Here is a 13965-nt window from a genome sequence, read left to right as displayed (position 1 = left end):
TTTATTTAAGGATTTCATGCTCCAACATGCAAATAAGAGCTGTTCTGATTGGACTGCACAGGCTGTCAGTCACTGCTCCTTAAATGCGCTCTGTCTCTATGATGTCAGAAAAAGATGGCGGAAAGGAGTATCGCGGACCTGCTGCGTGAAGCAGCAGATCGAATTGAACGGCAAACAGGAGACGGTTAGTAGGCTAATGTAGCTAGCTACATTAATCCTAAAATCAAGCTCGTGTAGACACACCAAAGAGGCAAGCAACATCTGCTGGTTTAATGCCACTCAGGATGTACGTTTCCAACACCTCAAGAGGAATCTCATAAGAGGGTCGTCCTACACTTCTCCCTTGTTGATTTTTTAATGCAGCACGATGCAGAATCGTCTGCAGGTTGCTCCACACAACCTCGTCCACATCAGAATCAGTCAGTGCTGCAATTTCTACAACGCTGTCTACAAAGTCTTCCACTGATTCTATAATACTATTGAGTGGTACATTACCACTATCAATGGTATCTGCCAGTCTTAACATTTCATTTTTTAGCTCCGATAAAAACTCAGTTTTGGTACCTAGCTAACCGGTAGTATAGTCACACTTGTAAAGAACTTGTAGACAATCCAATCCTAGCATAGGCCACTGCAGTCCAATCAGAACAGCTAGCCCAACTGAAACCCACCCCCTTATTTGCATGTTGGAGCATGAAATCCTTAAATAAATATATCCTTAAATAAATCCATAAATAAATTAAAGTGTCAATAAATCATTAAATAAATAAATAAATAAAATGGTAAATGAATAAATAAATAAATAAATAAAATGGATTTAATGAAGGATTTATTTATTAATATGTCACAAAGCGTCCTCCATACCCGACTCTCTCTTTATCGGCTTTGTGAATTAAAGAACGTGAAGTGCAACACAGAAGCTCCGGCCTTAGAAATAGACCCGGCTTATACAGATGACTAATACCTGTTTGCAATTACCAAATCAGCGATACTGGCTGCATGAGGGAAACATGAATGTGTCAGACACGCCCTCTCATAATCCCAAATTGATGCCCAACGAAACGAAGCAGCCATGACAGAGTAGGGCCACCAGTTTGTCTCCAACATGTGACTTGCAGTGTTTTAAACTGTCGGTGGTTATCCTCTGTGGGTACTAGACACTCCCAACGGCAGAGTCGAGTGACTTGTGTGGAAATGTACACAATTTTTACTTTTATATTGTTTCATTTTATTTTAAGAATACTTAGTAGAATCAAATAAAAACATTTTATGTCAACAACATTAACAATGTTCTGAACTACAAGTTTGAGACCACTGGCCAAGAGAATATAACAGAGGACTGCACTTGGGCTACCCTCAGCTGCTGTTTCAATTGCTGTTCCTTCCTCAGAGTCTCCTTTAGTTTGGCATAGGGGGAAAGTGATCCTAAATTCCAAACCCACCCCACTCTTATATAAATAATTGACACGTAAAATAACGTACAAGCTTCTGTCATCAAACTACAAGTGAAAAGCAATAAACAAGCTTTAAGGGTGAGGCTTACAGGAAATAATAATTGACAAAGTGCTTTAAATTCTTTTGTTGATCAGGTGTTGAAAAACAGGTTAGACATGATTAAGAGGACTGCCCTTTTATAGCACTGAGTGAAAGCCCTGGAAAGACATTTCAGGTGAAGTGAATGTGTGGTAAAGTGTGGTCTGTTGACAAGATGGGTCTGTGGACCATACTGCTGCTGAGCGTTCTGGTCTCTCTGACCCGCACCTTTGATTTTCAGGGTGGATTGATGACTTTTAGGCCAGTGAAACGACAATCGAATGGAACAATTACAGTAAGTAACCTTTTGAAATTTGAACAGACAGCCATGCAGGAGGAAATGGAAGTACAATTATTTGCCAATATAGCTTTCATGGGAAAAATTCTGTAATGGTGTGGCTTTAATGAAAAATTCTGTAATGGTATGGCTTTAATGAAAAATTCTGTAATGGTATGGCTTTAATGAAAAATTCTGTAATGGTATGGCTTTAATGGAAAAGCACTGTAATGGTGTGGCTTTAATGGGAAAGCACTGTAATGGTGTGGCTTTAATGGGAAAGTGTTATAGTGGTATAACTTTAATGGGAAAGCACTGTGATGGTGTGGCTTTAATGGGAAAGTGTTCTAGTGGTATAACTTTAATGGGAAAGCACTGTAATGGTATGGCTTTAATGGGAAAGTGTTATAGTGGTATAACTTTAATGGGAAAGCACTGTGATGGCGTGGCTTTAATGGGAAAGTGTTATAGTGGTATAACTTTAATGGGAAAGCACTGTAATGGTGTGGCTTTAATGGGAAAGTGTTCTAGTGGTATAACTTTAATGGGAAAGCACTGTGATGGCGTGGCTTTAATGGGAAAGTGTTATAGTGGTATAACTTTAATGGGAAAGCACTGTAATGGTTGCTTGTGTTACTACAACTTAAGGAAATAATATTCCTTGAAGTCAACTTTGATTATGTAGCAATGGTACCTCTTGCGGGTAACCAGGGCTGTTTCTGTAAATGCAAAGACCCAGTATTTTTAATTGCAACTAGCCAATAAATTGTACTTATGTGCCATTATATATTGCAGCAGACTATATTGTAGATGGGAATATACAAAAGCTGTCTGCTTTTTTTAATGGCCTCCAATATTATTGATTTATATATAATGTTGATTTCCTATATTGAAGCAACAAAGGATGAGAAGCTATGCATTATTTTGAATATAATTTGCTATGCCTCATGACCTCTCACCCTTTAGCCTTTACTATACTTTAATAAAACAGCAGCGATATCGTTATAGTCTAATAAGACATCAGTGTTCAAAACACACAATCATTTTTCAATAAAATATACACTCAATTAGGTGAGCACTTTATTAGGTATTTATTTGACTTATTTTTTAGACTTTAGTCTTCAGCTGCTGTACCCTATCCACTTAGAGGTTTGATGCATCGTGTGTTCAGAGATGGTCTTCTGCATACCACTGTTGTAATATGTGGTTATTTGCATTACTGTCACCTTCCTGTTAGCTTTGACCAGTCTGGCGATTCTCCTCTAACCTCTCTCATTAATGAGGCGTTTCTGTCTGCGGAGCGGCTGCTTTTTTTTTTTGCACCATTCTTTCCAAACATTCTTTGCAGACTTTCACGCACACTAGTCCCAGGAGATCAGCCGTTTCTGAGATACTCAAACCACCAACAATCATTCCATGGTCAAAGTTACTTAGATCACATTTTTCCCCATTCTGATTGTTGATGTGAACATTAACTGAAGTTCCTGACCCGTATCTACATGATTGTATACATTGCACTGCTGGCACACAGTTGGCTGATTAGATAATTGCATGAAAAAGTAGGTGTACAGGTGTTCCTAATAAAGTGCTCAGTGAGTGTAAGTATGATGATTTATAATAGGGCACTAATCATAAGTGTGAATACACACATTAAAACACATTTCAAACTTAGCAAGGCTACCAGTGGTAGCCAGAAGGTCTCCATAACTAGAGGATCTGTATTGCTGTGACCTTTTCTAATATCTATGTAAGATGTAATTTAATACACAGGTGTTCTGAGAGTGCATGTGTTCCCTGCAGCCCAGACAAGGATTATTTTTGTTTGTTTAATTTGTACTTTAGAGCAGGATTTTGTTTTTAATATGTAGGAGATATTGGAAATGAATGAAACTCAGTTTAAAGTGGTGTACAATGTTAAGTGCCTCATTTGCGTTGTTGCGTAATGGTCGTATCAGGTAAAAGCCCAGCTGCTGTAACCCATCCACTTCTGTCCACGCTGTTGTCAAAAGCTGGCTGTTGTTTGAGCATTTGCTGCCTTTAGCTTGAACAAGTCCTCCTGTGATCCCTCTCATTAAAAAGTAACTTAGATCACGTGTATATATATATATATATATATATATATACACACACTCACAGAGCACTTCATTAGGAACAGTTTTATTTATCACACCTACATATTCATGTGATTAATTAATCAGCCAATTGTGTGGCAGCAGTGCAATGCATACAATCTATAGATATGGTTCAGAAGCTTCAGTTAATGTCAACCATCAGAATGGGGAGAAAATTTGATCTAAGTGAGTTTGACCATGGAATGATTGTTAGCGGCAGACAGGGTGGTTTGACCATGTCAGAAGCTGCTGATCTCCTGGGATTTTCATGCACACTAGTCTCAAGAGTTTGCAAAGAATGGTGCAAAAAAAACACAAAAAATCCAGTGAGCAGCAGTTCTGCAGACAGAAACACCTTAATGAGAGACGTTAGAGGAGAATGGCCAGACTGGTCAAAGCTGACAGGAAGGTGACAGTAACGCAAATAACCACACATTACAACAGTGGTATGCAGAAGAGCATCTCTGAACACAACGCATCATAACTCTAAGTGGATAGGCTACAGCAGTAGAAGTCTAAAAAATAAGTGTAATAAATACATAATAAACTGCTCATTGAGTGTATTTATAAATGTTTTACATTTAAACTGAGTGTAAACTGATAGCAGTCCAATGAGTGCTAGCTTGCCGAAACAGTAGCTTTTGAAAGCAGCTGTTCTGGCCATGCAGATTTAGGAGGTATCACTGTAGCCATGACTGATGGCATGTTAACCTCCGTGTGTTACAATTACAGATGAGCTTCCATTACAAAGAGTCTTATAGAGGACAGTGTGCGCATCAGCTCAGCTGGGACTGTGGGACTGGAGACTGCGGTCAGGTCACTCTTTCTGAAGTCACCGACACAGACCAGGGCCGCTGGTGTCAATCCGAGGGTCACATTCTGAGAAGTCTTCCGAGTGATGGACCATTCACCCTGAGGTATCACTCAAACACAACATTTAATATTTTGTTCATATCGCATGGTATGGATATTTCAAGTGATTGAAGCCAGTGTCACTTGGCCAAATAACATTTCTAAGGTTATATGAATAACGTAACACCTTTTGATTTTGCAGAGGCACGGGTTGTTGCTGGGTTTCCAATCTCAACAATGCCATGAACTGGACAATGGTCACCGCAGTGGATATGGGCATACGCTCTGACACCCACCGCCTCAACAAATCTCCTCTCATGACAATTGTTCCAACTATCAGGTTAGAGTGCAATCCATAAAGAAAACGTATATAATCCTTTTCTTTTCTTTTTTTGAGTGTATGTAAAACATCCTACTCCACCGGATTCATTTTAACACTGTGTCCCTGGTATTTTCTGTTTTTTTTTTTGTTGATTTGGATATGAAGAATGCCCCAAAATTGCATCACAAGACTCCCACTTCTGTCACATGATCCGGATGGGGACCAAGTCAGATGCCGTTTTGAAGCCGACACGAGCCTTCAACATCCAGCCTTCACACTGAACGAGGTGAGTGCTAAGTAAATGGTAAATGGTTGGCATTTATGCAGCACCTTTATCCAAAACACTGTACAATTGATGCTTCTCATTCCCCTATTTATACACACACTCGCACTCCAACGGCGATTGGCTGCCATGCAAGGCTCCAACCAGCTCATCAGGAGCATTGGGTGTTAGATGTCTTGCTCAGGGACACTTAGACACACCCAAGACAGGATCAAACTGGCAACCCTCCAACTGCCAGACGACTGCTCTTACCGACTGAGCCAATGTCGCCCCCTGTATCTATGGCACAGCTGTACAGCTGACCTCATTCACTTTTATGTAATGATGAGAATCATGCTTTGTGAATGTGTGGAAAAAAACAGATAGTGAACAGAATTTGAAAACACCAATGTGAAGTCACAAGATCGTGTCTCCAGTTCAGCCTGTATACACTCACTGAGCACTATATTAGGAACAACTGTACACTCACTTATTCATGCAATTATGTAATTAGCCAATTGTGTGGCAGCAGTGCAATGCATAAAATCATGCAGATAAGGGTCAGGGGCTTCAGTTAATGTTCATCATAATGTTCAGTCAACCATCAGAATGGGGAAAATATGTGGTCCCAGTGATTTCGACAGTGGCATAATTGTTGGTGCCAGACGGGTTTGAGTATTTCTGTAACTGCTGAGTATTTCTGATCTCCAAAGATTTTCACGCCCAACAGTCTCTAGAATCTGCAGAGAATGGTGTGAAAAACAAAAAACATCCAGTGAGCAGCAGTTCTGCAGACAGAAATGCCTCGTTAATGAGAGAAGTCAGAGGAGAATGGCCAGTCTGGTCAAAGCTGACAGGAAGGTGACAGTAACAGAAATAACCACACATTACAACAGTGGTACGCAGAAGAGCATCTCAGAATACACAATGCATCAAACCTCTCAGTGAATAGGCTACAGCAGCAGAAGACCAGTAAGTCTAAAACTTAAGTCCAATAAATACCTAATAAAGTGCTCACTGAGTGTACAACTTGAAATACTGTAGAGTCACCAGCATTTGGAATTCTACAGAAGGAATACTGCACCACACTTCCAAAAAAAACATATTGAACTCTTTTGAGGTGGGAAATGTCTCAAGTGCTGTTCAGGAATATCCCATAAGTGTTCACTTGGTTCAGATTCTGGTGACTTGGAACGGACACAATGTGTCAGTGCAGTGTCAGTGTCATGCGCCCCAAACTATTGGGTGGCAACGTGCACTCTCATGCAACGTGCACTCTCATCACAGTCATCTAGATAGACAGCCCTTATTACAGGAAAGAAGTGCTTTAACATGGGGAAAATGTTCAATGCCATTATGTTAAGAGATTGATGCCTTTGAAAAGATATGGATATACCCACACCATGCGAATAAAATGAGCTCCACACCACTCCACAATTATTGGCACCCTTGTTGAATAAAATTTAAAAAAGCATATAATAAACAACATGGATAATGATGTATAGTTCTGTTCAAACATATGGGAAAACTATATACTTTCTTTTACTCTTGTTTCAATATTTTTAGTTTAGTTTAGTAATCATTTATTTTCTGAAAACCACAGATGCCATTACCCCGAGCAAGTACTAATAAAATGAAACATAGTGAAATTGGCAAAACAATTTTACTTTCATTTAATTAATCTCAGTCAAAAGGAACTATATTGTGTTATTCCATCGCTTTGCAGGCTAAGAATTGCAAAGATTGGTCGTGTCTTTGTGTCATCAAGTCAAAAATAAATACATTTAAAAATGTCAAGTCTAAAAAATGGCACCTCCATACTAGCAAACACTTTGGAAGGGTGGCACAAAAACACCCCTTACTGAGCACAATAAACAAAACCAAACCTCATTGGAATTATGATTGGAAGAGTGGTATGGTCAGATGAGACCAAAGTTTTTGCCATACACAGCATCAACATGTTTAGTGGCAAAATGAAATGCATACAAGGAGATGCATGTCATATATGGTGGTGGGTCATTGATGCTTTGGAGATGTTTTGCTGCCAGTGGTCCAGGAGCACTATTTAAGATCAATGGCACAAATAATTCAATAAAGGCAGAAAATCTGGTTGCCTCTGCTTGGAAGCTGAGACCTGGTCATGTGTAGATTGTCCAGCAGGACAATGACTCTAAGCATACATCAAAATCCACACAGAAATGGAACAACAACCATGTTCTGCAATGGCCATCTCAGTCTCCAGACTTAATTCCCATGAAAAACCTGTGGTCTGAACTGAAGAGGAGGGTATCCAAAGGATATCAATGAATTTAAAAAGTTCTGCGTGGAGGAATGTGTTCTCTAAACGTATCGCAAATTATTGAAAAGACTCATGGCTGTCGTCATTGTGAGGGGTGTTTGCAGTATTGAACCAGGGGTGCCATTAATTGTGGAACCTGTTTTTTGGGAAATAGATTTTTTATTTGAAAAATGCAAGACTTTGAGCCATTGAATCATTAATGTAGCACACTACTTTATGCATGTTGGAAAATAAATCTTATGTCAATAACTGTATTATTTTTTAGTTTACAGCTTTTTGTGCATATTTATCAATAATTCTGGAGCCCACTGTTGAACACCTCGTATTTTGTATACTATCTGAACATGTGAATGTGAATGACTCTATGATACTCAAGCGTCTACGTATCAACACCTGTTTTCCCTTGACAGACTCTCTGTACTCTACAACTGAACAAGACAACGAGTGTAGGCGTGCACGTGTATAAATTGGTGGTGGAAGATTTCCCAGCTGAAGCCATAACTTTGTCATACAGTGATGGGACCTCTTCTGCCAGAAATCCGTTGGATCCTCTCAGCCAGCTACCTTTGCAGTTTGCTGTTGAGAGTATGTGCTTTCTGCGTATACAAGAAACACAACCAAGGAACATTATCTACAGTACACACACAACCCAACACATTCTGTATGTGCAACACACACAACCCAATTCTATGAGGGAGCAGGGGCGGGAGACCAAGAGCGACTGTGACCGGATCACAAAGTTGCCCATGATAAATAGGATAACCACTGATATTATCTAGGAGCCCCTCACAAGCGTGTGGGGCCACAGGAAACGGGAAACTCCCTGGCGAAATACCACCTGAAATAAAACCGTAAAATTGGTCGAACCGACTACTAGGTATTCTTAGAGAGGACAACAGAAAGGAGGTGAAGAAAACTCCCTGGAGTTTCGCCAACAGAAAATCGACCTGTAAAAAACGGTCAGAGAACATCAGTCGGGAATAAACGAGATTCTTCCGAAGCGGCGGAAGAGGCTAGCACAGGGTTATTCCAGAGATGAAAACCCGCAGAAGTGAACTCCACCTCTCGCTCCTCTAATACGCTTAAGAAACCAAAATAAGAACGACTCTCCAACAGAGAGTGTGACTGCCGTAATGCCAGGCAGTGTGTCTCAACGTGAACCACCCGACCAAGGAAAAACAGGACTACCAGTTGCTAAGCTTGTCCTAATTTCTAAGGAGGCTCCTGAATGCCTTTCAAGGCTTAAAGCAATCCAGACTATCTCTTTACTGGTTCAGTGCACATGACAGAATGAAACACCAAGGCCCAGAGCAGTGCTAGGAAGAGGCTTAAATAGCTCTCCACGCAGTGATCAGCAATGATTACACCCACATTCCGCATGCGGTAGGTAATTTATCATGATGAACGTGGCCGGCACGCCCTCTCATGGTCTAGAGATGTGAAACCCGGAATTTCCCTTTGTAGGCTGGGGAAACCATGACAAATACCTTCTTAATATACAACACACACAACCCAATACTGTCTCTATATATAATACACAAACCAACACTTTTTCTACATACAACACACAAAGGGGGGGGGGGGGGGGGGGGGGGGGGCATGAATGGTGCAGTGGGTAGCACTACCGCCTCACAACAAGGAGGTCCTGGGTTCAAATCCAAGTCTCTGTGTGGAGTTTGCATGTTCTCCCTGTGTTTGCATGGGTTTCCTCCCACTGTCCAAAGACATGCAGGTTAGGCTGATTGGAGAGTTAAATTAAATTGCCCATGGGTATGAGTGTGTGAGTGAATGGTGTTCAAGGCTGGGGTGTATTCCTGCCTTTCCCCCTGCAACCCTGTTCATGATAAGCAGATTAAGATAACAGATAGCTGGATGGGCTTCACGTGTGTGTTAATCTGTTCTTTCATCCAGGTATGAAAGGGTATACCTTTTATGTTGATAAAAGGTATCAACACTAAACATTGAAGCCATTTATCCCTAATATTATGGCGTACTAAAATTGGAGGACTATGCATAAAAGGTGCTGTTGTTTCTACACGGTGAACCCAAAATGTGTAAAAACACTCTTTAATAAAAACTGAAATATGCCAAATCAAGAAAGAATATGTCTTTGTCCCAAGGCTTATGGAGCTCACTGTATGTATAATGATGAGAAGCGATGGACCCCTGCTGAGAGTGATGAGCTGAAAATGGGCATGTTTATGATTTCAGTTGGCTCCCCTTTGGCAAGCTGTGTCTCTGGGGTGGTGAGACCACAGTTCCTGTATCCCACACCAATACATGGAGATACGCTATATGCTGCTCTGGGTCAGGCATTCACACTCACCCTGCGAGCTCAGGCAACAGATACCCTGTAAGTCTCTGTTTTTATCTTATTCACTATTAGTGAGTTACGTAATGCCTGGATTTGAACAAAGGTTTGTGTTAAGGACAAATGGTATTTGGAGCCAGGCTTCGAGTTACTGTTCCTGTCTTTGTGAAGCAAGAGTTTAGGCGTTTATACAAAGATTGCAAAGATTTTGTCTTCCTGGTTACGAACTAAACAGCCACTCGCATCACACTGATGACGTGGCATTATCTTTCATGACTGAATGGGTGAGCTTTGATATATCTGTGGTGGCCAGCCAGTGAATCTGCCTTCCCGACTGGTTGGGGAAGGTTGTTCTGCCATGGAGGGATGAAGGTGACGAAGAGGAGTGGCTGTGGGGTCATAATGCATAAATTGTTTGTTATTGGTCCCTCCAACAGGATATATGACTTTCAGCTCAGTGGACCTTACAACATGACTAAGAACTCATTCCGGAATGAGAGCAATGGAATAGTCCAGGTACAGGTCAGCTGGACACCGCAGGAGAGTGATGTGTTCCAGAAAGTCCCTGTTTGCTTCACTGCAGAGACTATTGAGAGGTAACTATTTCTGCCTATTTCTTTATTTTGTTTCAGTATCATCCCAGCTACTGACATCTGGCCTCCTTTTTTTTGTTTCGCAGCCAATCTGAGATGAGATGCATAGTTGTGATGGTTGAAAGGAATGCTCTGTTGTCAAGTAAGTGGGTTGACTTTATTTCAGACATATTATTCTACTAAGAGGACTAGTGTTTATTGCACTGCTTAGTGTGTGCTTAATGAGTTTAACAGCGAATGTGTCAATTAACTCCCCTGACAGTTGATGCTGACATCTCCTGCTCGGATAGTGTAATATCCATCACTCTGCCCAAGACCAGCATGCTGGATGTAGACACCAGTCGGCTCTTCCTAAAGGACCCCACCTGCTCCTTCACCTCCAACCAATCCCACATTATGGCCACACTCTCCCTCAGCTCATGTGGAACAGAAATGTTGGTAATGAAATTTTGTTTAAATATACTTGAATTTTTCATGCAATGACCACATTAATGGGCGCAGAGAAAAGGTAAATGATTTCGTTCTTTTGTTCCTAAAGGATAATGGCGACTACATCGTGTTCAGAAACGAAATCAATTCTGCCGAGGAGACCTCAGTCATAACCAGGATGAATCTTGTCAAGATACCCTTCACATGCAGCTACCCAAAAATAGCTTACGTTTCAGCCAACTTCAGGAATCACAAATCTGACTACGTGTTCACAGAGGCAGGCTTTGGCAGTTTCAGCTACTCCTTTGATTTCTACACTGACAACACTTTCCAGAGCATAATTGACCCCAGCTCTTATCCAGTAGAAGTGAAGCTGCTGGATATGATTCACATGGGCATCAGTGGTCACTCCTCTCTCTCAAATATCGAGCTGTTTGTGGAGTCCTGCAAGGCTACCCCAGACGACAACCCTGACAACCCTTTGTTTTATGATATCATCAAAAATGGGTGAGAGCTGCAAATTCTTATCCTTATATTTTGTTTATATATATATATATATAGCACATTCCATACAAGCCAGTGCTGTACAATGGGGGTTGGGGTTAAGTTTGGGTTTGGAGGCAGGGGTTGAGGTTAAGGTTAGGGAGAAGGGATTAATGTTATATGTTAGGGGTTAGGTTAGGAGTTAGGCTCCATGCCAGGAGCACGTCGGTATTTGCTGTATTTTGCACAAGATGCAATGTGAAAAGCACCAGGATGTTGAAACAGAGACACTGTTTCAAACATCCCTGCAACATAGAGCATGTACTTATTGAAAATGTTGACCATTCCTTTGGTGACATCTCATGATCTTGTTTTAAAGCTGCTCATTGGATGAAACCCTCAGCGTTTCCCCAAGAGGGAAAACTGAGTTCATGTTTGAAATTGAGACTTTCAAGTTCAACGGAGACTTTGACGAGGTAAGGTGATGGTCAGAAACCAAACGTTTTTCTGCAAGGAGCCAAACTGCTGTCCTGTGACCCCGGGTTGTGTCATGTGACTGTGTTGCAGGTGTACATCAGCTGCAGTGTGATCATGTGTGAGGCTACCAGCTCCCACTCCAGGTGCAGAGAGGGCTGTGTGACCGACCCGATACGTAGACGCAGGCGTGACCTGAACGTCCAGACGCACAATCACATCATCACCCAGGGACCGCTGAGGCTCGAAAGGCAATCCAGTGCAGGTAGGCCTCTGGGGAAGGGATAGCCAGGGGCTGCCAGTGCTACAGAGATCTTGTGTCTGTAGTGCAGTTCTATTTCCCTCGGGATGAATAAAGTATCTATCTATCTATCTATCTATCTATCTATCTATCTATCTATGTGTCTGCGGTGCAGTTCTGTGTGTCTGTAGTACAGTTTGGTGAGTATGTAGTACAGTTCTGTATGTCTATAGTGCAGTCAGTTCTGTGTCTGTGGTGCAGTTCGGTATGTCCGTAGTGCAGTTCTGTGTGTTTGTGATGCACTTATAACTGTCTGTAGTGCAGTTCTGTAAGTCTGTATTGCAGTTCTGTGTGTCTGTTGTGCAATTCTGTGTGTCTGTTGCGCCGTTCAGTGTGTCTGTAGTGCAGTTCGATATGTCCGTAGTGCAGTTCTGTGTGTTTGTGATGCACTTATATCTGTCTGTAGTGCAGTTCTGTATGTCTGTAGTGGAGCTCTATATGTCTGTGGTGCAATTCTGTGTGTCTGTTGTGCAGTTCTGTGTGTTAATGGTGCAGTTTTGTGTGTCTGGAATGCAGTTCTGTGGGTCCATAGTGCAGTTCTGTGTGTCTGTAGTGCAGTTCTACACGTCTGTAGTGCAGTTCTGTGAGTTTGTAATGCAGTTCTGCAAGTTTGTGGTGCAGTTCTGTGTGTCTGTAGTGCAGTTCTGTGGGTCTGTGGTGTAGTTGTGTAGTGCAGTTCTGCGTGTCTGTAGTTCAGTTCTGTGTGTCTGTAGTGCAGTTATGTGTGTCTATAGTGCAGTGGGTCTGTGCTGCGTCTAATGCTCTGTTTTGTCATAGTTTTGGACAGAAGCCCCAGTGTTGCCCAGAGCTGGAGCTATGGCACCCTGCTGTTTGGTGGGCTGTTCATCGCGGCGGCCCTGATGCTCGCTGGAGTGCTGGTGTACTACAAGAAGAAGATCAAGCCCTTTGAACGCACCCATCTCCTGTCCTCATAGGCATGATGGGATTATATTCTTCCACTTAGTTTGTAAGAAAGAGGCTCCAAAAGTACAAAGGTGTTGGCTTTGAGCATATGATCACATTGTATACCTTCTATATTCAAATTATGTTCCAAATCTCTCCTTATCTCAAAAAAGGCACTGCCAGTACACACTGATTGCAAAGTATCTGACTACAATATCAATCTTTTCTAAGTTTCTTTTCTAAGCAAAATTAAAAAATAAATGCTTCTTAATTTACTCATCTGAAGTGGTTTTGCTGATGAAGGAAGTATAGATGTTCTCTATACTCTGTAGCCTATAAGTGCACTTAAATGACAATTTATGATTATAATATGGTTGGGTAATTTATGGGATTTGCGATTAATTGTGCCTATTTTAATTTATTTTTGAGAAGTACTTTGACACATGAAGGAAAGCTGTCAGGTTCTGTGTTTTTCTGTATCTTTTTTCTGTATCGTTGTTAGCATTTTTGTTCCTTGTTACCCTCTGTGGCCACAGTAGTCCGTTTCCTGTTCCATTCACCCTCATTCATTTGTTTCACCTGTGCTCTGCTTAGTGTCTCCGCCTCCCACTCCCAACAACTTAGACAAAAACCAGATACAGAAAAACACAGAACCTGACAGAAAGTAATAAATAGCGAAGGATGTTAACTTGAAATATAATTAATAAGCCAAACTTGCTATACTCATATTGTAATTTATTGTAACTTTGTAACAATGATCTGCCTGAACACTTATAAGTACACTAATAAATAGATTTGGTGATGGATTGAAAACA

General features: G+C 41.3%; 1 protein-coding gene across 1 annotated transcript; it reads left to right on the top strand.

The window, feature by feature from the left end:
* The first annotated feature begins 1655 nt into the window (after window positions 1-1655).
* Window positions 1656-13965, top strand: LOC133111790 (uncharacterized). Its single transcript, XM_061222375.1, has 13 exons — window positions 1656-1828; window positions 4654-4838; window positions 4976-5113; window positions 5261-5381; window positions 8067-8241; window positions 9868-10009; window positions 10405-10563; window positions 10647-10702; window positions 10823-10998; window positions 11099-11496; window positions 11852-11948; window positions 12040-12211; window positions 13025-13965. The coding sequence occupies exons 1-13, from the start codon at window positions 1679-1681 to the stop codon at window positions 13180-13182; spliced, it is 2127 nt and encodes a 708-aa protein (XP_061078359.1). The 5' UTR covers window positions 1656-1678; the 3' UTR covers window positions 13183-13965.

This window comes from Conger conger, chromosome 15, assembly GCF_963514075.1.
Source record: "Conger conger chromosome 15, fConCon1.1, whole genome shotgun sequence".
NCBI classification, from domain to species: domain Eukaryota; kingdom Metazoa; phylum Chordata; class Actinopteri; order Anguilliformes; family Congridae; genus Conger; species Conger conger.
This window is presented reverse-complemented; position numbering and strand designations above follow the sequence as displayed.

Coding starts and splice junctions, on each gene's coding strand:
- LOC133111790 (XM_061222375.1), top strand. CDS start 1,679: ATGTGTGGTAAAGTGTGGTCTGTTGACAAGATGGGTCTGTGGACCATA. Junction 10,010..10,404: donor GCTCAGGCAACAGATACCCT/GTAAGTCTCTGT, acceptor TCCCTCCAACAG/GATATATGACTTTCAGCTCA. Junction 12,212..13,024: donor CGAAAGGCAATCCAGTGCAG/GTAGGCCTCTGG, acceptor GTTTTGTCATAG/TTTTGGACAGAAGCCCCAGT.